The 25,416-nt window shown below is 43.7% G+C and overlaps 1 protein-coding gene across 4 annotated transcripts in view; it reads right to left on the bottom strand.

Moving 5' to 3' along the window:
• RNF130 (ring finger protein 130) overlaps positions 1-19,447 on the bottom strand; it is a 91,015-nt gene extending 71,568 nt beyond the window's left edge. For 2 of the 4 annotated variants that reach the window (XM_073355362.1, XM_073355365.1), the window contains exon 1: positions 18,659-19,442. In XM_073355362.1, the coding sequence (XP_073211463.1) occupies positions 18,659-18,926 (268 nt within the window). In that variant the 5' untranslated portion in view covers positions 18,927-19,442. Of the gene's footprint in view, positions 1-18,658 lie in introns of all 4 variants that reach the window. The other 2 variants (XM_073355363.1, XM_073355364.1) reach the window with 2 other exon arrangements.
• Positions 19,448-25,416: the final 5,969 nt, after the last annotated feature.

Here is a 25,416-nt window from a genome sequence, read left to right as displayed (position 1 = left end):
GTATGAAGCTGTCTCCACACAGCAGGTAACTCTCTAGCTGCCATTAAAGGGGCAACACAACCTTCAATAAGCCAGACAAAGGTCCCCATTGTTTAATATGCAGTGAGGTCACTCTCTCCAAGAGCAGGAGAATGTGACAAATGGGGTTTTCAAATGGTTAAAAGATCACCATCCATCCTAATTTCATTTGGGTGGATGAACCTGTGTTAGGGACATCTTTACAAAAAATTGTTTGATCACTTGCCCGGGACAAGTAATTTGACAGGAAATTAAGTTTTTTCCATCAACATTGCAAGAATTAGTAACTAAGTTATGTACCTGGGTTTTGTACAACTTCATGATGGTTCTGCAAGGTTAGATTAAAATATTTCAGGAATCGTTATAAAAGCTACTTAGCTGAATTCTTAAATCTGAATTTCATTTCTTTTCTGAACTCTGTAACAAAACTCTGAAATCTATAAGTTTGAAACTGGAATCTCTTGCTTTAAAATCAGGTGTTTTCTTCCATTACATTGACACATAACTCACCTATTTTAAGGTTTATGGTAACCATTAATCACTGGCACTGAGTCACAAAAAAGTATTTTAGGAGCACTGATATTGTATCAAGTTACTGATAATCATAAGAGTACCTTTGTATATTGCGTGTTTTTATTTAAAAGTACAATAAACCAGTTACAAAAGCGAAAGTAGCACATGTATTTGTTTTAAAAATCACTCAAATTACACTGCACTCTGCAAAAGGGACAAAAAAAGTATGTCAAGCTTTGGACATACCAATCTCGACTATGTCCATTTAGATAAAACTGTTTGCTATTTAATAAATACTTCCCACTTGTTCAGAGCAATAGTCTAAGAACTGGAAAAAACTGGACTATCATGAGCATGGCAATAAAACATTCAAATTCCCAGAAGGCCAAAGGCATATATATATTTCCTCAGCAAAATCAGATTCCAATAACTGTGGCATAGCATACACACATCCAAAGATGAAGCTCAATGTAAAACCAGAATTTCACACAAACTCCTTGGCTTAACAATGAGAACTCACAGGATATTTTTCTATCTCTAATTTCCTATTTTTAGCTTAACTACTGCAGCTCAAAGCAGAAGCTATATCCAATATTATTAAGTTTGCATTTTTTTTAAAAGCAAATACATGCAAATTTTATCCTGGGAAAATAGTTTAATCAGATTCTGAGATTACTTTTTTCATTGCAATCACTATCAAGGCTAAGAAGTAGTAGGAGCAAAGACAGGCAATATGCAAGAGGCAAGACAAAATAATTATGATAGGAAACAAAGACGTCAGAAGAGTTACATTAAATAGATGAGGTAAGAAAATTTGACAATAGCTCCATTTTTAATACATCCCATTGTAATTAGATACTGTAGTATCTAGGATGTTAAGCTCACCCAGTGCTGCCAGGGCCACTGAAACTAGAATGGCAGCCTAAAAGTCTTCTTACTACATTAAGTTTTATAGTTAGACCCTCATTCCAGAATTTTGAAAGTGTGTGAAAACTGTAGCCATACATTTTTTTACATTAATTCAAATCACTATCCCTTCACACATCACTCAAAGTTTAGACCCCCCCCCCCAAAAAAAGCTATTATAAACCTTAAACTATTTTATAATGGAATAGAACTGGTACCTACAGCAATAGAAGATGCTATTCGTTAGTTACCACTTCAGGGCTAGTTTTATCTTTTGTGGCGATAAGGATAAGAAAAAAAGTCACAAAACCATTTTATTTGTATGTTGCTTTATTAATGGTTTGATGGGATCACTGTATTTTGTTATTCTTCAGTAATTGTAGAACATTCAGAAAGGCAATTCAGCCACTGTATGACAGCCTTCTTTACGGGGATACTAATACCTTAAACAAGAGATAGATGATAAACAGTTTCCAATTCAATTCAAAAGCTAGCAGGGACAGATTCTTTTAAAACATACAGTTTTATTAAGTATTCATACTCAAAGCAGTTAATTAATTGAAGGACATTACACAAAAATGGCATAAGACATGTAGCCTATCACTGTTTGATCACAGCATTAACAGTTTAACAATAATTCCTCTTGCATACAGCACACAAGTGATTCTGAAACAGTCCCACAATCATTACTCCTGAGGGAATTCTGTGCCACTGGGCACATGTAGAATTCATGTCCCCCACAGATTTTTCTTCCCTGCTTAGAAAATACATTCTGCAGGAGAAGCACTGCAATTACACCTTTCACCCACCACAGGCTGTTGTGGCACCAGAACAGAGGGCAGCTGGCTCACTGGCAGTAGTAGCCAGCTGCCGATAGGGAGGAGGAAAGGCTGTGTTCCATCTGGCCCCATGGGCAGGGCGCTGTGAGGAAGTGGCATGGGATCGGGGGGATGCACAGCAGGACACATGAGGCTACTGGGGAGTCACAGACTAGTGTTCAGAAGGACTAGTGGGAGCGATAGATTGGGAAAGGGGCTGAATGCGAGCGCAGGGTCAAATGGGGATGGGAGGAGGGGTGACTGAGCGGAGGTGCAGGGCCACAAGGGGACAAGGACAGCTGTGCCTGACTGACTGGGAGGCGCTAGGGGTCAGCCAGGGTCTGCATGTGGGAGGATCTCCAACGCCCTAACAATCCCCCACCGTGCAAAAAGCCCCACCCTGTTCCTTACTTCTCCCACCCACACCCAACAATCCTCCAAGTTCACTCCCAGGCTCCTTCCCAGCAATTACTTCCCTCTCCCTCAGCTCCTCCGATATCCCTGACTCCCCCAAGCCTTTGCACTGCTTCTGAGGGGTGTGGAAAATACGTTTCTGTATTGTAGTTTAAATCAGTGGTTCTCAACCAGGGGTCCAGGGCCCCTTGGAGGGCTACGAGCAGGTTTCTGGGGGGCCACCAAGCAGGACCAGCATTAGACTTGCTGAAAGCTGAAGTCCCACTGCATGGGGCTGAAGCCCAGACCCTGAACCCCACCACCTGGGGCTGAAGCAGAAGCCTGAGCAACTTAGCTTTGCGGTGCCCCCTGTAATGTGGGGCCCTGGATAATTGCCTTGCTTGCTACCCTTAATGCCGGCCCTGGCTTTCATATGCAGAAAACCAGTTGTTGTGGCACAGGTGGGCCGTGGAGTTTTTATAGCATGTTTGGGGGGACCAGGGGGTCGGGTTGAGAACCCTTGGTTTAAATGAATTGTCACTCAAAGTTCTATATTAATATGCCTAGTAAGGAATCTATTCGCCAAAAAATATTTCCTGAATCTGTGTTGTCTTTATTGTTAGACATAGTTGCTAACCGGTATTTTAAAATACGCAGAATTTTGAAATACTGTGAGCAGAATTTTTCATTTTTTGGTACACAATTCCCCCAGGAGTAACTCATGCAGGATCTGTTACCAGTACTGGAGCTATGTAAGAGAAAGAAAGAAGAGGATCTCTCTCTCACTAGAATTTTCTGACTAAGCTTTATGAAGAGATGGACTACTAGACTTGTTTGAGCGAAAATATTTCCCAAAAATTTTAGTTTTGTTTTAAAGTACTACATTGAAAAAATTAGAATGACTGTAACTCACATTAAGTGATAAGGATGTATTTGTTAAACTTCCTAAAGAGCAAAAGGAAACATGGAGTATGCAGTAATATTTGGTCTCAAATCAGAATGAAAACTGAAATGGACACAGACTTAGTCATATTGATATGTTCAAATAAGAGCAAAGGTTAGTGCACATTTCCATGATCATCCTCTTCCAGCCGCAGAAAGTTTTAATGGGATGCAGCATAAAATACATCATCCATTGTAACTACCACAAAAAGTCTTTTTACTGTTAGAAATGCAAATATACTAGTCTAGTAAAGGTATGTTTGTCAGCATGCTTAATAGGTAAGACTACGATTATTTCATGGAGGTCATGGAAGTCACAGAATCCATGACATCCAGAGACCTCTGACGTTTTCTGCCCTGGGGCTGGAGTGGTCAGCAGGGAGCCCCACAGCTCTCAGACGCTGCTGGCAGGCCCCAAGCGGCTCCTAGCAGCAGGGGGACCCCAGAGCTCCCACTCAGCTACGGACACTGGGACTCCCGGCAGCAGCCCAGCCACAACAGGTGGCAAGCCCCCCCTCTGCAGCAGCGTAGCCGTGGCAGACAACGGGGGTCCCCTAGAGCTCCCAGTCACCACGGGGCTCCCTGCAACAGCCCAGCAGCAGCAGGCGGACCCCTCGTGGCAGCCCAGCTGCAATGGGCAGTGGGGGGACCCCTCACAGCAGCTTAGCTGTGGCAGGGACCCCAGAGCTCTCTGCCGCTGTGGGGGGTGAGGAGACCCCAGAGCTCCCAGCCACTGTGGATGCTGGACCCTACCCCTTCCCCATTTATCAGGGATATTTTTAGTAAAAAATCACAGATAGGTCATGGGCAATAAACAAAAATTCACGGAAGCCCATGACCTGTCTGTGATTTTTACTAAAAATATCTGTGACAACATCTGAGCCTTATTATTCATGTATACAACATAGAAATTTCACTTTTCAAAGTAGTTCTCCAATTTAGAGAGTGGTCTGATACCGTTGAGCACTTAAGGCAAAATAAAATAGAAATTAAGAGCTAAAAATGGAGTAACTAGAATAATAAAATGTCTGGCATTATGGTGGAGTTAAGAAATATCCCAGTTTCATATAAAAAGGAAATTACGTAGGAGTCTCAGTATGTTTGTATCACTTACGATTTTTAAACAATGTTTAGCTACGATCACTAGCAGTGAAAGGAGAGTATATAATTTGCTGTTCATGTACAGAACAAAAGAGTTCTTGCTAGATTTTTCCCTATTTTCACAATGAATAGGAAATGGGAGGCAGTTGTGTGTTCATTCACAAAAGAGCCAAACTATAAGCACATCTTTAATTCATCTAAAGGCAGTACTGATTTATTTAATGTCAAACAATATTACGTGGACTTGATGCAGTGTCCTTAAGAAATCCAGACAGCTCTACTTTTTCCAAAAAGAAAGAGCACGTTGGAAGCAGAAACCCAACTGCATAAACCAGTGCTTCTGGGACAACATTCTAGACTTTGTACTTCAGCAACAGAATCTGGAGAAGGAGGGGGGAAAATACAAAAGTTCCCAGAACTGAGAACCTAAGGTATGAAAGCACAACACAATAAACGCAGCAGTCCACGTGAGGGACAACTAAGTACAACAAAAAGCTGTTGCATCATTTCTTGCTAGAAGCTTGAAATAAACTCTGGTAACTTGCGGATTCAGTTAGGTGGCCTTACTACAGAAGAGACAACAAGGTGACAGAATCTTGATTTGTTTAAACACTACTTGTGCCCTGGATAATATATACCCTACAAATATTAGGCAAGTATAATCTCTAGCAGAAAATTGATTTTGAAGTCATGAAACCTATAGGTACAAGAATAGCCAAAATACGAAAGAGGTGGACAAAATGTAGCATAGCAATCCTAAAAGAAGCACTTAATGACCAACACGAGAAATGACAAGTGGCAAAAATTTAAAAAAATTACACTAAGGTGCACAGACACCTGTAACAGTCAAAACATATTAAGGAATAGTGTTCAAACTAATCATGAGATGGCAGTGTCTAGAAAATTTTAGAAAAGAGTATAATAGAATTTTATTATAGGTATATCCTTGTTTGAGATAGCACTAAATTTAAATCTAAATTTACCATCTTATGTACGTAGCATAAGTTCCATAAAGTCTGTTTTTGCTGACAACTGCACAGTGTACAGGTAACACTAATGGAGAGTTAGTACTTTAGTGGTTTTTGTTTGTTTGTTTTATTATGGTTTTTAATACACTCCAGAGGATCTAACTCTTATAGTGAATCACTCCCCCTTCTTATTGAATTTATAAAATATCTGCTATACACCAGTGCTGAGCATATCAATTAGCACTGTAAGGGACAGATAACTGAACTAAGTCAGCAAGTTTAATTGTCAATAGTTGTCCATTATCATCCGTCATCTATGCTCAGTTATTCAGATTCCATTTGGAATGTACAATATTTTTCACAAGCCTAGGACTTGAATATATCAGCTGGATGGTCTCCATGACATAATGAAAACCAATTTAAGAGTAATTTAAATGATTGCTAATACAAATCACTTACATATGAAGAGATCTAATCAGAAGTCATTTATGTCATTTCATTATTGTAGAAAAGTAACAAACAGAAAGCTATTTTTGTACTTTTCACTATAGATGTGAGTGCAATTATGTGGGCTAACTCAAAGTGATAAGTTACCAGCATACAGGTCCATTTTAGGACTGGCACAATCAGTATTTGGCCCATGTCCCCTTCCCTATATTTGCTGGTGCACTGTGAACTTGTTGGGTGATGCACTTTGGACATCCCTCTCACAGATTACAGCAAAGGCAAGTTAGCAAACCACCATCTCATAACTAGTGGGATCTAATGTTTAGCAATAAAATGTCTCTCCTTTTCTGTTTCAGTTAATCTGCATATAGCAAGTCTATTGACTGAAGTGATGAGTCTTATATAACACTGTATAGGTTTAAATAATTTAAAGATAATTTATAAAACCTCACACACTTATGTTATTTGTATCTGTTAAAGATTGTGATTTGATAGATATCTCCCTCCTCCAAGTTGGATTGGAACTGCAGCAGAAGTTTCTTTCAGACACGTACAAGTCTTATCCTTCAGTTGTGTCCGGTTATTATGAATGGCAGAGACAAAATGATCAGAACCAGTTCAACTACACTATACAACAGTGTAACAGTTGCAGTAAAAATGTCTTCCTTTCCAGACACATCATCACTTCAGTTTCCTCAAAACATTGTTCATGACCAATACACAGATAATTATGACATCTTCTGCTACGAAGTGGTTGACACGTCTATGAAGGTCAGATGGGACTTGGGAAAGATTTGAAGTTTATTTGTGAGAAGTTACATCACTTACATGTAGAACAGGTTTCTTACTGTTGTATGGAAGCAGATTCAAGGATTTTTTTTTTAAACTTTATGGCAATAGTTAAGACTACTAGTTCTTTATGGAGGAGCACTGTGGACTAGTGGATAGGGACCTGGACTGGAAGCTTTTTCTCTGGTTCTGCCACTGAAGTGCTGTGAGACCCTGAGCAACTCATTTCATCCTCTGAGGCTCTATTCACCCTTTGTCTTGTCTATTTAGATTTTAAGCTCTTTCAGACATATACAGTCTCATGTGTTTCGACAATGCCCAATACAATGGAGTCCCAGTCTCAGCTGGGGTCTCTAGCCACTACCATAATACACATAGTATTAAGGCATAATTAAAAGAACAAGACTAATATAGAAGAACTACTGTTTTAACAAATCAGACAACAGAATACACAACTATGCTGTCTTGAAGGTTTGCCTACAGTCAACCTGTCATTGTTTTTCTTACAACCTGTCTATTCTATTATCTGATCTGTTATGTCTGCCTACTAGTTTTCCTTAGTTTCTTTTGCATCTCTAATGTAATCCCTTTTCAAAGATATCACAGCACATCAGATAACATTACTTGCAGAGTTGAAAGTAAGCTGGTCTGGGTTTCCCGGCTTCCCCAGGCTGGCAATTTAAAGGGCCCAGGGCTCCCTGCAGCGGCCCGAGACCCAGGCCCTTTAAATTGCCTCCCGAGCCTCACTGCCAGAGCCCTGGGGTAGAGGTGGCAGGGCTCCTGTAGTGATCTAAAGGGCCCAGGGCTCCAGCTGCTGTGGGGAGCCCTGAGCCCTTTAAAGAGCTGCCTGAGCCCTGCTACCACTACCCCGGGGCTCCAGCAACCAGGCTTGGGCAGCAATTTAAAGGGCCTGGAGCTCTGGGGGTGATTTAAAGGCCCCGGGGCTCCCAGCCACAGCCCTGGGACCTTTAAATCTTTAAAGGCCCCGCCTCTTCCGGTTGAGGCCACGCCCCCACTCAGGACTCCGGCATACAGGTAAGTCCTTTAAGTTACTTTCACCCCTGATTACTTGCAACATGTGGAGCATATCTGTGGTGCACCAATCCATAACTACACATATGTACTCACATAGCACAGGAGTGGCATTCAGGAATGGACAGCAAAGAGAATGCAATATTTGTTTTCCTGAATTTAGCAATGATAGCATTACATACTCCCACAACTTCACGACTTATTTCCCCATTCCCAATTACTACTAGCAAGAGAAATTGTGTTAAAAAAAGCTTGTAAGTGTGCATGTTCTGCCCTTTCAATACATGCCAAGTTCAAATTTGACCCAAAAATATAGAAGTCCTATAAAACGAGGGAGGGAAATTGTGACGACCTGAAATTCTTTCTTCATGTAATAAGGTCCACAGATTAATGGGTCTTCCACCTACTTACCATTTTGGGTGGGGGGGCAGGAAGAGAACCAGATCATCAGTCACTGGCACAAAGGGGTGCATCCTTCTCCATAAACATTTCCATAGCCAAAAAATGATGATTAAGAAAATTACACTTAATTCAAGAAAGTAACTATGGGCACCACTGTCTCCTTATGCAGAACATAATAAAAACAAAAACTTCCTTCAACCTAAAGATCAATTCTGATCCAAGTTCACAACAGAAAATACTCTACCCAAGGAATGGCCAGTCTGAAAAGTCCTTTTATTCAAATAGTAAGTACAGATAAGAAATATTCTTTCATTGTTTAAAGGTTTGCATTGGTTATAATGGTCTTTTATAAGCTGCGTGAACCCAGAGTTGAAGGCAGATATATTACAATTATGTACACATTTTTACAGTACAGCTCCTCTCAAAAGGAAGATCAGATGACATTTCGATGTCCTGGTTACAGAACTGGAGAATGAGTGAACAGACAGCTATATGGCCACCATCTTCAAGTTCCCCTTAGCCTTGGCTAATTCTGATGAAATGATGCCTTGATCCTATGACGGAATCACCAGGGTGCAACCTGGGACTGGGGTACCGCTGAGCCCTTTGTCTCACCAACCTGGGCTCCCTCTCACATTGTGATGCTATGACAAGCTGCAAACCACTCCAGGTACTGCACTTACACAGCCATCCACAGGCAGGGACACATCCAGCTGAGTTATGTGAATACTTTCACCAGCCACTCATGAACCAACAATAGAGAGGCTCCAGCCAATTCCCCACAGCTCCCCAGCCTAGGGCCTCAGGGTAGTACTGTCCTGCCCTGGTCGGGAAGCCTGACCAGTGTAAGTTTATTACCCAGTCCGTCCCCCCTTCAATGTCTAGAGGACATGCGTCAGTTTTTGTTCCTGAGCAGATTCATCAAGCACTTCAAGCAAAACAGTTTTAGATAAAATATAAAATAGATTTATTAACTACAGAAAGATAGATTATTAGTAATAAGCATGCAGATCGAAGTTGATTACTTAAGAAATAAAAAGTAAAGCTGAGTTAAATCCTGTCTTGTTTATAGAAATCAAGTAGTGTCTCACTCGGATAGTATAATTCCTTAATACACAGCCTGGGATTCTCCTTTCTAGCCTGGAACCACCTCCCCAGTTCAGTGTTTGTCCTTCAGACGTATTTCCAAGTGTTGAGTTGGGGGGGGGGGGGGGAGGAGGGGAGAGGAGGAGGAGGAACGAGAGAAAACAAGGCCAAATGATGATGTCACTTCCCCTCCTTTATAGATTCCTCCAGATTACTGGAAAGATCTTTTGCTATGACGTGAGTCAAGCAGTCTCCATTGTCTAGGGGCTTTCTCTGAGAGGTCTCCATTGTATACAATTCCTGGGTTAGTCCTAGTGTGATGATTCCCCTTAATGGGCCATGATCAGTGTCTGGCTGCGCCATTTCTGTACCTGAAAGGCTGGTTGTGGGGGTTTCCAACGTCACAACATATTTCAGTAACACACACATAGCAAACTTCATGACAGCACATACAATCCAACAGGATATTAAACAGATCAAGACTTAAAATGATACCTCACAAGGCATACTTTGTGCAAAAATATATCAATTATATTGACAGTGGTAAATATGGGGGTGCCAGGGTGTCACTTTGGGATACAGAGTGTCACAGATCCCTAAACCAGCGCTTGGCCACATCATGAAATAGGTCATATTGGATGTCTTCCTTGAGACCAAACACATAGTGCGTATCAGATTATCCTCTTACAGAGTCAATTCTTCTCACATCAGGCAGCTAGTTCAAGCCTGTCTAGCTTTTGGTGCAAGACTGGCCCTTGTGTCAACAGGCAGGTCACCTTGTAGAAGAAATATGGGTAGACCTACTTGCCATGTCGAATAGTTCTCCTCAACAAGTAGTGGTGGTGGAAGAGGTATGCGTGTTTTCCTTCCAATTCTTTAATCTATTAACCATTTGAGGAGTGGCTGCTGGCCAAGTTCCTGAACCCTCCTCCTGAAAAGCTAGACACTAGCTAGACATTGTGTGGTTGCCTTGGTGTTGTAGGTCTTTGTTTTTCTTTCTAGTGTCAAGCCTGACTGTGGAGGTATTCAGCTTTCCCTTATTATCTATGGTGCATACTGGTAACAGGTTCGCTCTGCCCAAGACACCAAAAGTTATGTCTTTCTGGAAAGATGAAGACATGGTTATACTCCACTTTGTCTATACAGACCATGGCAAAGATGTGGTCTGTCATTACAAGACTCTATGGAAAATGCACAGAAGGAATCTGTGCTGTGAACCCATACAGGATGGCCCTGACCCCTAGCCAGTTTATGTTGTGCCGCTTCTCTTCCTCGGATCAGGTCTCTGATCTTTGTCTTTCAGTGGGTACTCCACTCTCCTAGACTGGCATTGGTCATTATGACTGCTCAGTCTTCCTCATGTACAAGGAACCCTTCAAATCACCAGAAGATGAAAATGGTAGCCAGTTTGGGGAAGAGAGAATCATTACTAAACAAGACAGCAGAGTGTATGGAAAAGACGGAACCTCTGAAGAAGCCTCATGTGGACTCAGGCCCATACTGGCATATCTGTGCATGACATCATTCTTGAGAGAGAGACAGACTGAGGTCTCTGAAGTTCTAGACTTCTCATGTGAGTGCCCTTAATTTACCTTGCCTCTCCTATGACACTAGCACCTTATACCATAGGTGGTGTCTCAATTTTTAATTACAATCAATATTTGGCCCTTTAGATGCATCAAGACGACACAATCCTCCAGAAACCAGGTTGCATGCTGGCTATCCATTGTTGTTTTGTTTGTAAATGGGACCCTCATTCACAAGTTGTCCAGGAAGGGAGAGATAAGGGTCTTTTGCTGTCTGAGGGCTGCTACTAGGAATGTAAGAACTTTTATGAAAGCTATAGAAACTGAACAGCCAAGAAAAAAAAAGGATCTGCTTTGAAGAGAAATATGTAGAGTCCTGCGCGGAAACACAAATGTGTATCTGCATTCAATCCGCAAAAATTATCTCTGGATGAGGATATCCGTGGATTTGCAGGGCTCTACACTGGGAGCTGGACTGAGACTCCAAGGCACCCTCCGCCTCCAGAGCCCGGTAGGGGAGAGACGTGCTGGCAGCTGTGGGGAGCTGCGGCAGACCCTTCACTTGCCCTGGGCAGGGGGCCCGAGCAGCTCACAGCCCAGTGTCCCTGCCCCGAACCCAGAGTTCCTGCCCTTTAGCCGCCCCCACCCCCAGGGCAGGTGGAGGGACCCAGACTCCCCACACAGCTCCCAGTGCAGCTCTCCCCGACCCGGCTCTGGCCGGGGATGGGGGCAGCTCAGAGCTGCCGCCTGGCTACAGTAGGAGTTGGGCGGGCAACTGTGGGGAGCCACGGTGGACCCTCCACCTGCCCTGGGTGTGGAACCCGAGCAGCTCCTGGCTCCTGTCCCTGCCCATCAGGCCCTCCACCCAGGGCAGGTGGAGGATCCATGTTGCAGTTCCTCACAGCTTCCCGCCCGCTCTTACCATCAGAGCCCCGTGCAGATACAAAATTTGTATCCACGCTGGTAATGCATAAATGGTCCACGGATATTCGCATCTGCATCCAGGGCTGTGGATACCCGCAGATACCCCACGGATTTGCAGGGCTACAGAAATATGGATTTGTTAACATGGACAAGATCAAAAACTGTGCCACAGGGCCATCAATGCCTAGCAGCTCTTCCAAAAGTTGTCCAACTGAGGATTCAGAGTAACAGCCGTGTTAGTCTGTATTCGCAAAAAGGAGTACTTGTGGCACCTTAGAGACTAACCAATTTATTTGAGCATAAGCTTTCGTGAGCTACAGCTCAAATAAATTGGTTAGTCTCTAAGGTGCCACAAGTACTCCTTTTCTTCTTTCAACTGAGGATTAGGTAACATTCAAACATGCAGGCTTGTGCAGCAAAAATATAAGACTTATACGTTAGAATTTAGATGATAGAATTTCAGCTGGAAGAATTACTGGCAGAAAAGTAGCAGTCACCTTACCACTTCCTATTTTAAAGAGGCAGCATCAATTTTGTCATGTGTGATTGTTTTAAAAAAGAAGTATCAGAGGGGTAGCCATGTTAGTCTGGATCTGTAAAAGCGGCAAAGAGTCCTGCGTTAGTCTATAAGGTGCCACAGGACTCTTTGCTGCTTTTAAAAATCAGTTGACTGGGTCAGATTATATACAAGTACTGCTTTTTAAAAGACTATCAGAGAGTTTACACAAAAGAGCATTTTAGCTACAAAAGGTAGTATTTTGGATTTAACTAAATTGATTAGAAGAAGCACTTTGAAATGAGAATTAATCTGGTTTCAAAGGACTCATTAATTCATATGGAAAGAAAGGAAAATCCCTGCAGTTTATGCAACTTTTTTGTAATACTTCATTTTTTTCTTGGTGGCTCAATAGAAAAATTTAATTGCCACTCAACTGTAAACCCCAGTAGTTTTAGTCTAGCTATATCTCCTAATCCCTATTGTCTGACACGATTTAGGCTATATGCATCTAAACCCATCTCTGCCACAATCCTTTCTTCACAATGCTCTCCCTGTTCTTGTTTGTTCATTTAGTCACCAGTCACATATTGTCTAAATCTCAAGACTGAACAATCTGGGGCAGGCACTGTTTTATTTGTACATTCCAAGTATAGCAGGGCACAATCAGGCTCCATAGGCGCGGTCGTAATAAAAAAATAAAACAGTACTATGCAACAGTATGTGGTTGACTGGGATTTGCAAAAATAGCATATTCATCCCCTAGAAAAGGACATGCCTTACTTTGCTCAATAGTTCCTTTTTCACACAATTAAGGAACAAGAGTTCAGAAAAGTCTCACCCGTCTGCCAGAAAATGGCTGAAAAACAAGAAGTTTCAAGGTGTTCACATGTTAAACCAAGGAAATTGCAGGATGGGAGTACACTATTTCTCACACTGATGCTAAGCATTGCTGGGAAAAACAAGTTACAGTCACTAAATTCCTATGTTTAAATTCCTTGGTTTATTTTATAAACTTGTTTTAAATCCCTGGATTGTACACACACGATCATGGGTTAATATTGACCACTACAGGTTCCCAATTCCCAAGACTTTTCACTGTGAAAAAATATATACTCTATAAAATACTTGTTTTTTTTAAAAAAAAAAACCATCTTCCAGAGAAACTTTCAAAGGTAGAGCAAGCAATAAGAATCCACTCTAAACACACTAATGATCACTGGGATTATTACAAAAATCTTTGCAGATATTAGATCTGTTAGAAAACTATATTGTCAGTCTTACAGATATTGAAATAAGGAGTCAGTTTTGCTCATTTAAAGTATCAGCATAATCTTTAAAATGTTAAATACCAACTGCACCTATAGTCATAGAACCATAGAATATCAGGGTTGGAAGGGACCTCAGGAGGTCATCTAGTCCAACCCCCTGCTCAAAGCAGGACCAATCCCCAACTAAATCATCCCAGCCAGAGCTCTGTCAAGCCTGACCTTAAAAACCTCTAAGGAAGGAGATTCTACCACCTCCCTAGGTAACGCATTCCAGTGTTTCACCACCTTCCTAGTGAAAAAGTTTTTCCTAATATCCAACTTAAACCTCTCCCACTGCAACTTGAGACCATTACTCCTTGTCCTGTCCTCTTCCACCACTGAGAATAGTCTAGAACCATCCTCTCTGGAACCACCTCTCAGGTAGTTGAAAGCAGCTATCAAATCCCCCCCTCATTCTTCTCTTCTGCAGACTAAACAATCCCAGTTCCCTCAGCCTCTCCTCGTAAGTCATGTGTTCCAGTCCCCTAATCATTTTTGTTGCCCTTCGCTGGACTCTCTCCAATTTATCCACATCCTTCTTGTAGTGCGGGGCCCAAAACTGGACACAGTACACCAGATGAGGCCTCACCAATGTCGAATAGAGGGGAACGATCACGTCCTTCGATCTGCTGGCTATGCCCCTACTTATACATCCCAAAATGCCATTGGCCTTCTTGGCAACAAGGGCACATTGTTGACTCATATCCAGCTTCTCGTCCACTGTCACCCCAGGTCCTTTTCCGCAGAACTGCTGCCTAGCCATTCGGTTCCTAGTCTGTAGCGGTGCATTGGGTTCTTCCATCCTAAGTGCAGGACCCTGCACTTATCCTTGTTGAACCTCATCAGATTTCTTTTGACCCAATCCTCCAATTTGTCTAGGTCCCTCTGTATCCTATCCCTGCCCTCCAGCGTATCTACCACTCCTCCTAGTTTAGTATCATCTGCAAATTTGCTGAGAGTGCAATCCACACCATCCTCCAGATCATTTATGAAGATATTGAACAAAACCGGCCCCAGGACCGACCCTTGGGGCACTCCACTTGATACCGGCTGCCAACTAGACATGGAGCCATTGATCACTACCCATTGAGCCCGACAATCTAGCCAACTTTCTACCCACCTTATAGTGCATTCATCCAGCCCATACTACTTTAACTTGCTGGCAAGAATACTGTGGGAGACTATGTCAAAAGCTTTGCGAAAGTCAAGAAACAATACATCCACTGCTTTTCCTTCATCCACAGAACCAGTAATCTCATCATAGAAGGCGATTAGATTAGTCAGGCTAATTAGGATTATTCCTAGAGAAGCTGGTAACAGACCTATAAAAGAATTCTTCCATCATAATTATTCAGTATTGATGTCATAAAGTAATCTCTGGTTTCCCATCAGTACCTATTTTATTATCATCTCTATATTTAGAAGTTACATATTCTCATGATAAAAATTAAGTACCTGGCTTTGAGTAATGTAAAATAAAAAAATATATAGTTCTTGGGACAATGAGAAAAGGACCCAAAACACATGTAAGTGGAGAACAAAAGAACACAGGAGATATTCAGCCTTTATATTAAATCTATGTATACTTTTGTAAGAAAGTTATGTTGTATTTCCATTTTAGGGTAACTGTGACATGCCATACCATTCAAGTTACACTAGCAATTTACATTCACAGAATCACTTTTGTGAATTACCATCTAATCAAGTAAAGTTTATCTGGGTGGAATACAGATTTTAAAACCAGATATCAAATTCACACAAAAGTTTTTAACTAGGCAGAGAGAAATCAAGTTGTCTTAATGTGCGTACTAACAGGACAGAGTAATAAACCGGAAGTATTTCAGCTACATATGTGGACAGAAAAGAAGGGAAAAATGCACAAGTTTAAAAAAATTGCAAAACGATGCAACCACATCTTTAACGTCTGGGAAGACCACCACATAATTGCATGGGACTACAGCATCTTAAAAAATTTGTTTTAATAGCATATAAAAATATTGAGTAAACAAAGAGCCAAGTCATAAAAACTACCATGAGGAGTCCCACTATGGCAGTTAAGTATCTTCAGGATTGGTCCTAATGCCACTATATGTGAAAGAAAGTTACTTCTCTATATGCAATGAGTCTACAGTGCACTGAAGTAACATTTGCACACAAAGAGAGGCATTTCAGGTCCTCAACACAGGGATGCTCTCAGTATATGCATAAGCAAAGTCATTATGCTGAGCACTCAGGTTCATGAAAATTCCATGTAAGACAGTGATTGAGTGAGCTGCTACCAAGCCCTAATTTCATTATCAGTAAATCTGCATATATAAATATCACAAATATAAGGTCTTTTCTGCTTAGCCTAAGTGACAGGTAAAGAGTTGATGTATAGACAAGATTACAGTCCTAGTTCAGCAAAGGATGCACTATTTATTCTGGTTTAAGAGCTATTATTACCTTCTAAACAAACTCTTGCACCAAGTTAAACAGACAATGATCAAGGTTTTAGGGCAACTGCTAGTAGCAGGAAGGCATTAAGGCTCACTTATCAAATACAGCAATAGTACCAAGATAAAACAGAACCCTAAAGGCTATTTATAAGCGTGCAAATTGGTATGTTAGTTACAGCTTGTGAAATAAATATTTTAATCTTCTCTACTCTAAATGAATAGTGCAATCCTATTATTTTTACCTGTGGGAAAATGTGCCTTTGCACAAATAAAGCAACATACGCAAGATTTTAACAGAGCAGTGTAAAGCACTTCATAAAAGAGATTAAAGGAACAGTGGAAGACAGTTAGGTCTACCTTTATAGGCTTCTCTTGACAAGCTGAAGGACAGAACTGAACCTGTTCAGCAACTGATGAAATATCAAACATTAATAATTACAGCATGTCAGAACTGAAATAATTCAGGTCTGCAATTTCATGATTCACCATGCTACCTAGTTGAAATTATTTGCCATATTAGACTTTTAAGGCTGTTTCATGGACATGCTAAGGTTTTATTTAAGCTTTTCTCTTGTTATTCCAGTGAAAATACTATCATCCTTTGACAAATGCTTTCATTAACTCTTTGGAGATGACTATCAGAAAAGAATGCAAAAAAGATTGCTAAAATAGAATTAAGGATTGTTTCATCAATAATTTTTATTGATAAAAGATGCAGCACTTCGCTGTAAAGGAAATCCAGATGTCAGACTCTTTTATATACTAAAAGCAATATATGTTAAAAAGAAACAATACCACCTATAAGACATTGTTTTACATCTCCTTCCATTTCACCAAGATCACTTGACAAGAAATTAAGATGCTTTCAGGGCAGGGGGGGAGGGGGGAAGAATGGGAGAGAACAGAGAGGTCAACCACCACTGGAGGGCCTTTATTTGAATTCCAAATCCGTCCCTCCCAGTGCCCCTCAGGAACAAATCAATCAATGGTTTTATTTTGACTGTGATAAAAAAAAAAGTGTTTTTCAGAATGTGGTATTCTAGCATGTTCTAAGTAACACTTAGAAAAACTCTAGTGAAGCTCAGGGCTTCAACTAGACCAGCTAGTACGTGCTAAAATACAACCTGCCTTGACATTACACTAGTCTTTTAAAATATATTAGTTACCACATCCCAAAATACAAAAAAATCTTCTCATATTTTAGCCTACTCAAGGCAAATCCTATAAGTGGCCTTCAGCATAAAAACATAACATTGTGATGTTAGGATTTGTGACAGGTAATTATGACAATTCAAAATATTTTTTCAATTCTTTTAAAAATGTATATTTTAGGTTCCGTTCTCTCCCCCCACTCCCAAATACTAGATATTAATTTCTGGGTTTACAGTACAAGCACTAGAAGATTATTTTATATTCCTCTCTCTCTAGAAGTTCAGCATCCAGAAAACATGCTAGGAACCAGATATGATCCATCAAATAAGTCCATCACCCAAGAAAGGTAGCAGCCTGCAAACACCCTGTGATACATCATTTAATTCAAGAGATACCATTTAAAAATTTTACTATTTTGACTTGCTCAAATATTCCTACTTAATGGCTTTCGTTCCAGCCTTGACAAGGATTAGTATCATTAAAAGAACATGAATAGCTTAATATTCTCTAAGAATCTCACATTTTATTTATCAGAATGTAACCAACAAAAAAGTTAAAGCTATTACATTCACATTTTAATTAAAATGCTAATATCACTAGTTACAAAAACAGTGCACACATTAATAAAGGATGAAAACTGGGTAAGGTGTAATTACACAGAGACACATATGTGGTGTATTGCTTGTATCAGATGCAAGCATACTGTGGGTGTCTGAAACACACCAGGATGCAAGCTTGTTGATGTCAACCATCCTGTAACTGCAAATACATTGAAATAAGGTTAAGTGTACAACTGACTATGTTATCAAGTGGTTTTATACAGTTAGACACATCAAATTCTCCTGATAAATAACTAGTATGGAAGCTCTGAGATAAACTGTTTGTAGCAATTTTGACATTGGAGATTTTGCTACATTACTTTGTTTAATGCACTAATACCTAATATCTAACACTGCCATTAATTCAGAAAGAATGCATGAGTCTCGACATGACTTAACACTTGCTGAACCCTGTACAACTGCTCAGTACTAGCACACTCAGAAACAGATTATGAATATTCTAGCAAGGGAAAGTCCTCCCTCCTCTTCTTTGCCAGAGCTAACAATGAAAATCTGCAAGCCTTACACACAGATAACTGCTCTGTCAACAAGATACCAGATAGCAAGTGAATGATTTACTCTGCCATCAGATTAGATAGTTTACTAGTCACCACAGCACAAAAAAGCATCAGCCACGTTTATTTTGTTAGTAGCTGTGCTTATTTTGTGCGCGCTACCCAACATAATCTTACTCAATAATCAAGCATACATCGAAAACCCAGAAAAAGATCTAGGATACTTTCAAGGCAGAGCCTCTCCGTTCACAATAAAGGAAAAGTGGTGGTCAACGATATTTACCTCCGTTGATAGGCACTGGTGCCAGAAGCAGGCCTTTGACCTCCACTTTGGGGGAATCCTGCCCGTAGCGTCCACGATCGATCCTTAGTAACGTAGGGCTGACTCGGTCGGGGCTCAATACAGTCACGTTGATGAGGGCTGTGTAATATGCCTGACTGGTATTATCCGCGCTAGCCAGCAAGACACAGCAGTTAACCAGGACCCAGACGGGCAAGGAAGAGAGACGGTTCCAATACTGTGAAGTCCACTTCGCGATCATCATCTTCATCCGAAGTCGAACGAGCCCAGATGCAGGTTTAAAGCGTCTTCCCAGGCCAAGGCGCCGCCTCGAGCGCAGCGCGCGTGGTTATTCCCCCACGCCCAGACAGGGGCCGCGGGCTCACCGCGCCGGCGGAGGCAGGGAAGCCCTCGGGCCCCAGGCAGTCCATCTACGGGCCAGCAGCAGTGCAGGTGGCCCCGGTGAGCTACCGACGAAGGGCCCCGCCCCGCCCTCCCGAACTTGGGCTCACAGCCTCGGGCGGCTCCTGCGCATCCCGCCGCGGCCCGGCCCCCGGGGCTCAGCGCAGGGCCGGCGCGGCTCTAGGCAGCCCCCGGCGGAGAGTCCCGCGCTGTGCCCGCGCGGCTACGGGGATGCCTACGCGGGCTGGGGGGATGCGGCGGCAGCGGTTCGCGGCCCCCCGCTGCGGGTCACCGGGCTGGGCGCGGAGCGGGCGCCGGCCAGCGCGAGGGGCGCCCGCCGGGGCTGCAGGTCTCCTCCCCGCGCGCTCCGGACTCCGTCGGGCGCTCTCAGCCCCTCCCCCCTCGCTTCAGGACCCCCCCGCCCCTCAGACTCGCAGCCTCCCCCGCGGGCGGGGATCCGCTCAGTGCCGCGGGGGCTGCCCCTCCGGCCCGGCCGCTCCCGCTGACGGCTACCGCTCCATGCCCGGCTCTGCAGCTCCCTCCCCGGGCCGGGACTCCGAGAGGCGCCGCGCCGACGCGACGCGACCCGCTCCTCAGGCAAAGCCCGCGCCCGGCGCGCGGACCCAGACAACCGCCAGCTCTTACTTCCCCGACTGCTGCGCAAGCGCACTACGCCCCGCCCCCGCCCACCGCTATGAGGGGAGGCGGGGCTCTGGAGAGTCACACCCACGTGGGGGCGTGGTTAACAGAGAGGGGGCGGTTCTGCAGGGAGTCACACCCACTGGGGGGCGAGGCTACCTAGAAAGGGGATGGCTATTACACTGAGGGGAGGTGCCTGGAGGTGAGGTGAGGTGAGGCGGGGCGGGGCCAGTCCAGTCAGGAAAAGGGGTGGAGCTAGCAGCAGACTGCTGCACCCCATGCCAGAGGGAGTGGAGGAGCTGGGGAGAAAGGGGTGCGTCCTATGAGAATCCTCCTAGCTACTTCCTTTGAGGGGTTGCAGGGGCTCCCTCCCAGCTGGGAAGTGCTGGGAGCTGCACCTTCTGATGCCTTGGTGGTGGAGCAGGGGTGGCAAAGCTGAGCAAGACCTAAGGGAGGGAGGTGTAATGAGTCTCTTTGTCAATGGGCCTTGGAGAGAATGGGCCTGGGGAGAGAACTGCCCTTCACCCATAGAGATAGGTCTCTTCTGGTTGGGACCACATGGGGATAGTCTCTGGACAACAGGATCAGAGTCTGCTCTCTGTTACTTCAGTGACTCACCAGGGTCAGTCAGGGTTCATGGTATCATATGTATGAGCAGGATCTTGCCCCTCTGTCTCCAAGACTGCCTCCTCTGCCTTAAATGTACTGAAAGGAAAATCAGAAGGACATAACAACGTCCTCCGGTTAGACTCTCAAGACTTTGAGCTGAAGCAGCATCTGATCTTTGACAGGCTCAATTTTCTTAACAGAAGGATTTGCAAAACATAACTGCTGACATTTTTCCTCAGAAGCCCTGTCAGTGCCTCTAGGACATAAACTAGAATTCAATAGACTATTAAGAGCCCTAAATACAAGGTCTGGGCCATTTTAGATACTCTACAGTTAATATAGTGAAGAAATACTTGACTCTACAAACTCAGTTTTCTTATTCAGGGATTTAGACATAAGGACAAATGCTGTGCCTAGAGCGTCTCCATTATTCTTTTAGCTTTTTTACCTCTAAGATTCAGAGTTCTGCTGAGTACCAAGCCAATCAGTGAGCATGATTAAAAGCACACGTCTAAAATGGAAAAAATGTGTTGTATGCATGGGAGGAAGGAGGGGTGATGTGGGAAAGTAAAAAATAATTTGGCCAATTAAAACTAGAAAGAGAATTTAAGTAGGTTTTTCACTACGGTGTAACAACCTGATTTGGAATTTGGCCAGGACATTTGTCCATTCCAGCATGAGTTGGCTTTTGTTTTCTGTAGAAAAATGAAAAAATTTACAACTACCCAGATGTTACTGAGTTAAATAAATATTAATATTAGATTTCTTCATTTAAATAACATCATAGAAGTTCCAAGGATCTGGGTCTGTGCATGGCTACAGGAATAATCAAAAATAAAGCACCAAAAAAAAAAAAAAAAACCCTTCCAGGCCTCACATAGGCAAGTATTTGAAACTCCACAAAACTTATTTGTATGGGAAGGAAAACTAATTGTTTTTGTATTTGAAACTTATTTCTGGGAAGGAAAACTAGTAATCCAGTATTTAAGTCTTCATAGGACCTTTGTTGAGAATACTTTCTGAATTCCTGAGCAAATAATTGTGCTGATGTTCTTTTGCAATATGCACTCCCTGATGACTTTACCAACAGCTGTGGAAGGCCTCAAGATAAGGGTGGTGATTAACCTTAAATATTGTGGTTAAACTGCTCCACTCTATAACTGTTGTGATGCACCTGGTCACAGATGCATGTGAGCTAGCAAAGAGAAAGAACTTTCTGTATTTTCATTTACTTGTAACCAGGCAGTTAAATTCTGTCCTTGGAAATGTCCGTGTAACTTCCAACGAAGAAGTGGGAATCACATGTGTGCCTCTGAGAGCACAAATTGGCCCACGAGGCCCACTAAAGGCATGTAACTTGTGGAGTTGTAAAATCCTCTGAGATGCTGTTTATGAAAAGCTCTGTAGAAATGTCAATACAATGCAGGAAATGTCTTTGAAGCAGCAGTGGAATGTTCTGCTTTCACATCATATTTTTTTCCCCTCTCCTGCTTGGGAAATGCTGGGTGAAGAACCACAATGATTTCACTAATGGCCTCTAAGCATTTTACAAAACCTTTCATCCTGTATACAAGGGGGAGGGACTACAAGGCAAAAGTAATGACAAATGCTTATATTTCAATAATGCCTTCATAGGTAATGTTTCAGAACCCTGTCTCATCACGCTTGGAATACAGATGGTAGTTTAATTTTATGGGCCAGCAGCTCTGTGGTGTTTAAAGCAAACTCAGAGTTAGCACTTTTACTGTTGAAATACTCCTTTTCCCAGAGCAGTCCTCATAAACAGCTGGATTCATCTTGGCACTGGTGCAGGCACCAGCCCCAGGACAGAGGAGAGGCAGTTTCCTCCTCCCCTGTTCAGTGGCAGCAGGGGGTGGGGTGGCCCACAGTGCGAGTTTGGGCAGCTTGCCAGGCTGTGCTAATTTGTGTCCCTGCTTCAATGGCTCCTATGCGGCTTTGTAGGGGCACAGAATTTCTGGGGCGAATGCCCCGCCACACACTCCTGCTCCCAGTCTGCTTCCTCCAGTCCATCCCTTCCCCAGAATGCCCCCAAGCCCAAGGGCTGTTGTGAAGGCAGCATGGTGCTGATGGAACTGGCTGTGCTGGAGGCATTCCTAGGTGGTCCCTGACACCTGCTCTGTAGAGCCTTTCTGCCAGCTGGAAGGAACTACAAGGCAGGGATGAATAGGGATAAAGCATGTAATAGCAGGTTTTTGCATTTCTATAGAGAGCCTGGTCTGGAGGTGTGTGCAGCGATGGACCTCAGGAGATGCTAATTTCTCACCCTGGGTCTTGATGTGCGATGCTGGGACATCCACTTCCCTTCTGTATTTCAGTTTCCTCAGCTGTAAAGTGGGGATAATAATAGCAACCTCACAGGGAATGTTGTGAGGATTATTTGGTTAATGTCTGATCCAGCACTTTGAAGGTATAAGTATTAGTTGTTATGACTATGCTTCCATTCTTCCAAGGGTCTCAAAGCACTTCATAAGCATCAATTATTCCTCACAACTCTCCTGGGGATGAAATAAGAATTCTCTCTATTTTACAGCTAGGTAAACCAAGTCACTGGGACATAAGCTGCCCAGGGTCACACAGCAAGTATCAGAGCTGGGAATAGAACACAGGTGTCCTAACTCCCAGTCCCCTGCTCTAACCACACTAGACTATACTGCCTCTAAATTTCACTTGAGAATTTCTGCCTTTTCCCTCTGCCCCTTTTCTATGTGTTACTTTTATTTCCATTTAGTACTTCCCAATTCATGAATCTCCTTGTGGGTGCTACATTCCATCATCTCTTCCATGTCTGCTGCATATTGTGGGTCTCATTCTTGAGCACCTTCACCTTGCATCTTATATCGTCAGTAGCAGTCTGTGCAAAGTAGGTGTACACCATCACCAAATCAGAATGGTAGATCACTTTGCACAGGTGTGAATGACTGCACAAGGGACCACCTTTTCTCTTGTGTTTCAACCCTTTTACACCACTCAAGCGGACCTGGCCACTAGAGAATTTCCCTAGGTAGGGCAAATCTCTCGCTAGCATACAGCTGGCATAATGCCTCTCTGTCACACCCCCTGTAGCCACATGCACTGAGGGCCTAGTTAGGAAAAATGGGACATGACCTTATGGCTCTAGGTAGTCAAATTTAAAGTAGAGCAGTCTTAAGGCTTTAATTACAAAGGGGACTGAGCAGGACCCTGGCCAACCTGAGAAAAAGGGAAAGGTAGTTTAAAGCCATATTTGTTCTCTTACACCCTGTTTTTGTGCCAAGGACAGCACAGCTGCAAGGAAGCATTAAACCCAAGAGGCAAGGCAGTTGTGAATTGTACCCCTTCTATGCCTGGAGAGGCAGCACTGGCGAGTGTACTTTCCCTCTTGCTCCCCACGAGATGCAGCTACTTGAAGAGCTGCAGGGAGTTTTGCTGAACTGGGTTGTCACAACGTCATCTTTATCTGCTGTCCAGCATCTGAGGGTTTGTCTACGCTGCAGTAAAAGACCTGCGGCATGGCCATGGCTGGTCTGGGTCAGCTGACTGAGGCTCACGGGGCTTGGTTTGTGAGACTAAAAAGTGCAGTGTAGACATTCTGGCTCAGGCTGAAAGGGGTGGGGTCTCAGAGTCTGGGCTCCAGGCTGAGGTAGAACGTCTACATTTCAATTTTTAGCCCCATAGTGCAAGCCAGAACCAATTGACCTGGACTCTCAGAATTTGTGCCTCAGATTTATTTTTATTTTATTTTATTTTTTTTTGCAATGTAGATGTACTCTGAGGGCCTGTTTTTTTCCACAGATTCAGAGATTTTGCAAGCTCACCCTATTGTGGTTAAACAGAGGAGGCTGCCAGGGTTCGGCTGGCGTTAAAGGATATGTATTTTCAGGAAACGTTCATACTTTTTCTTAACTGCACAAATTTCCCCAGTGAAAGAGCTGCTGAAAATTTCCGTAAAAGAACATCCTTCCTCTACCCCAGTGTAGAGAGGACATTTCGTCCTGGTCTTTACTTTTTATGGTACAAACATTCTTTGTCAAAAGTTTCCTCCACCCTTTTCTGTCTCTGTCTCCTGTGTACCCCTCCACAAAACTGGCTTCCAATCTGCAGTGCCTCACCTGCCCCTGAGCCGTTTCCCATCCTGTAGAGGACACTGTTAGAGCTACAGCACCACCTAGGGGAGTACTGGAGAAGAAAAAAATTCTCACCTACTTCTGAGGGCAGCTAAGTGGAGCTCTGCAGCCCACAGCGGAAAGGGGTATGACAGGGGGTGGGATTCACAGGGAGCAAAAATGGAGCTGGAGGGGTCTTGAGACTCTTGATCATGAGGTCAGGAGAGCTCACCTACGGTAGGGTGTTTCTGACAGGGTGCTTTGGGGCTCGCTTTGACTTTTGCCAGCCAATCTCAGAGCATCACCATATTTGGAGGAGGCCAATTGTACATCCTTCTAGCTCAGCCCAAGGGCATCAGAGCCTTCCCAAAAGTGGTGCTCCCCCAAGGCCCCAACCCCAGCCAAGCCGTAAGAGCAGGGCCAGGGAGCCCACCCCCTTCCTGCCTGTGGTGGGGCCAAAAGCAGCTCCCTGCCCACCTCCCCGGAACCCCTGCTCAGGACAGGTGGAGGGACCCAGGCTCCTCACAGCTGCCTGTGTGGCTCTCCCCGACCCAGCTCCAGCCTGGGGAGGTGCCTCAGAGCCACAGCCTGGCTATGGTAAGAGCTGGGCGGGCAGCTGTGGGGAGCTACAGCGCAGACCCTCCACCTGCCCTGGGCGGAGGGCCCTAGGGGCAGGAACATGTGCTGGGGACTGCTCGGGCCCCCCGACCAGGGCAGGTGGAGGGTCCGTGCCACGGCTCCTCACAGCTGCCCAGGCTCTCCAGCTGGGCTCCAAGCTGGCCTGGCCATGGCAAGGAGGAGGGGAAGGGGCGGGGTCTACCCCAGTGAAAAGTGGACAGGACAGGCCCCCCCACTTTTCGGCGCCACTGGCTCAGCAATTCTCAAACTTCATAGCACTGCAACCCCCCTCTGACAACAAAAATTACTCCATGACCTGAGGAAGGGGGACTGAAGCTTGAGCCCTCCCAAGCCCCACCACGGTATCTGGTCAGTATTTTAAGGGTCTTG

Source organism: Lepidochelys kempii, chromosome 8, assembly GCF_965140265.1.
Source record: "Lepidochelys kempii isolate rLepKem1 chromosome 8, rLepKem1.hap2, whole genome shotgun sequence".
In the NCBI taxonomy this organism is placed as follows: domain Eukaryota; kingdom Metazoa; phylum Chordata; order Testudines; family Cheloniidae; genus Lepidochelys; species Lepidochelys kempii.
The sequence above is the reverse complement of the archived record's forward strand: the minus strand, read 5'-3'. Positions and strand labels throughout refer to the sequence as shown.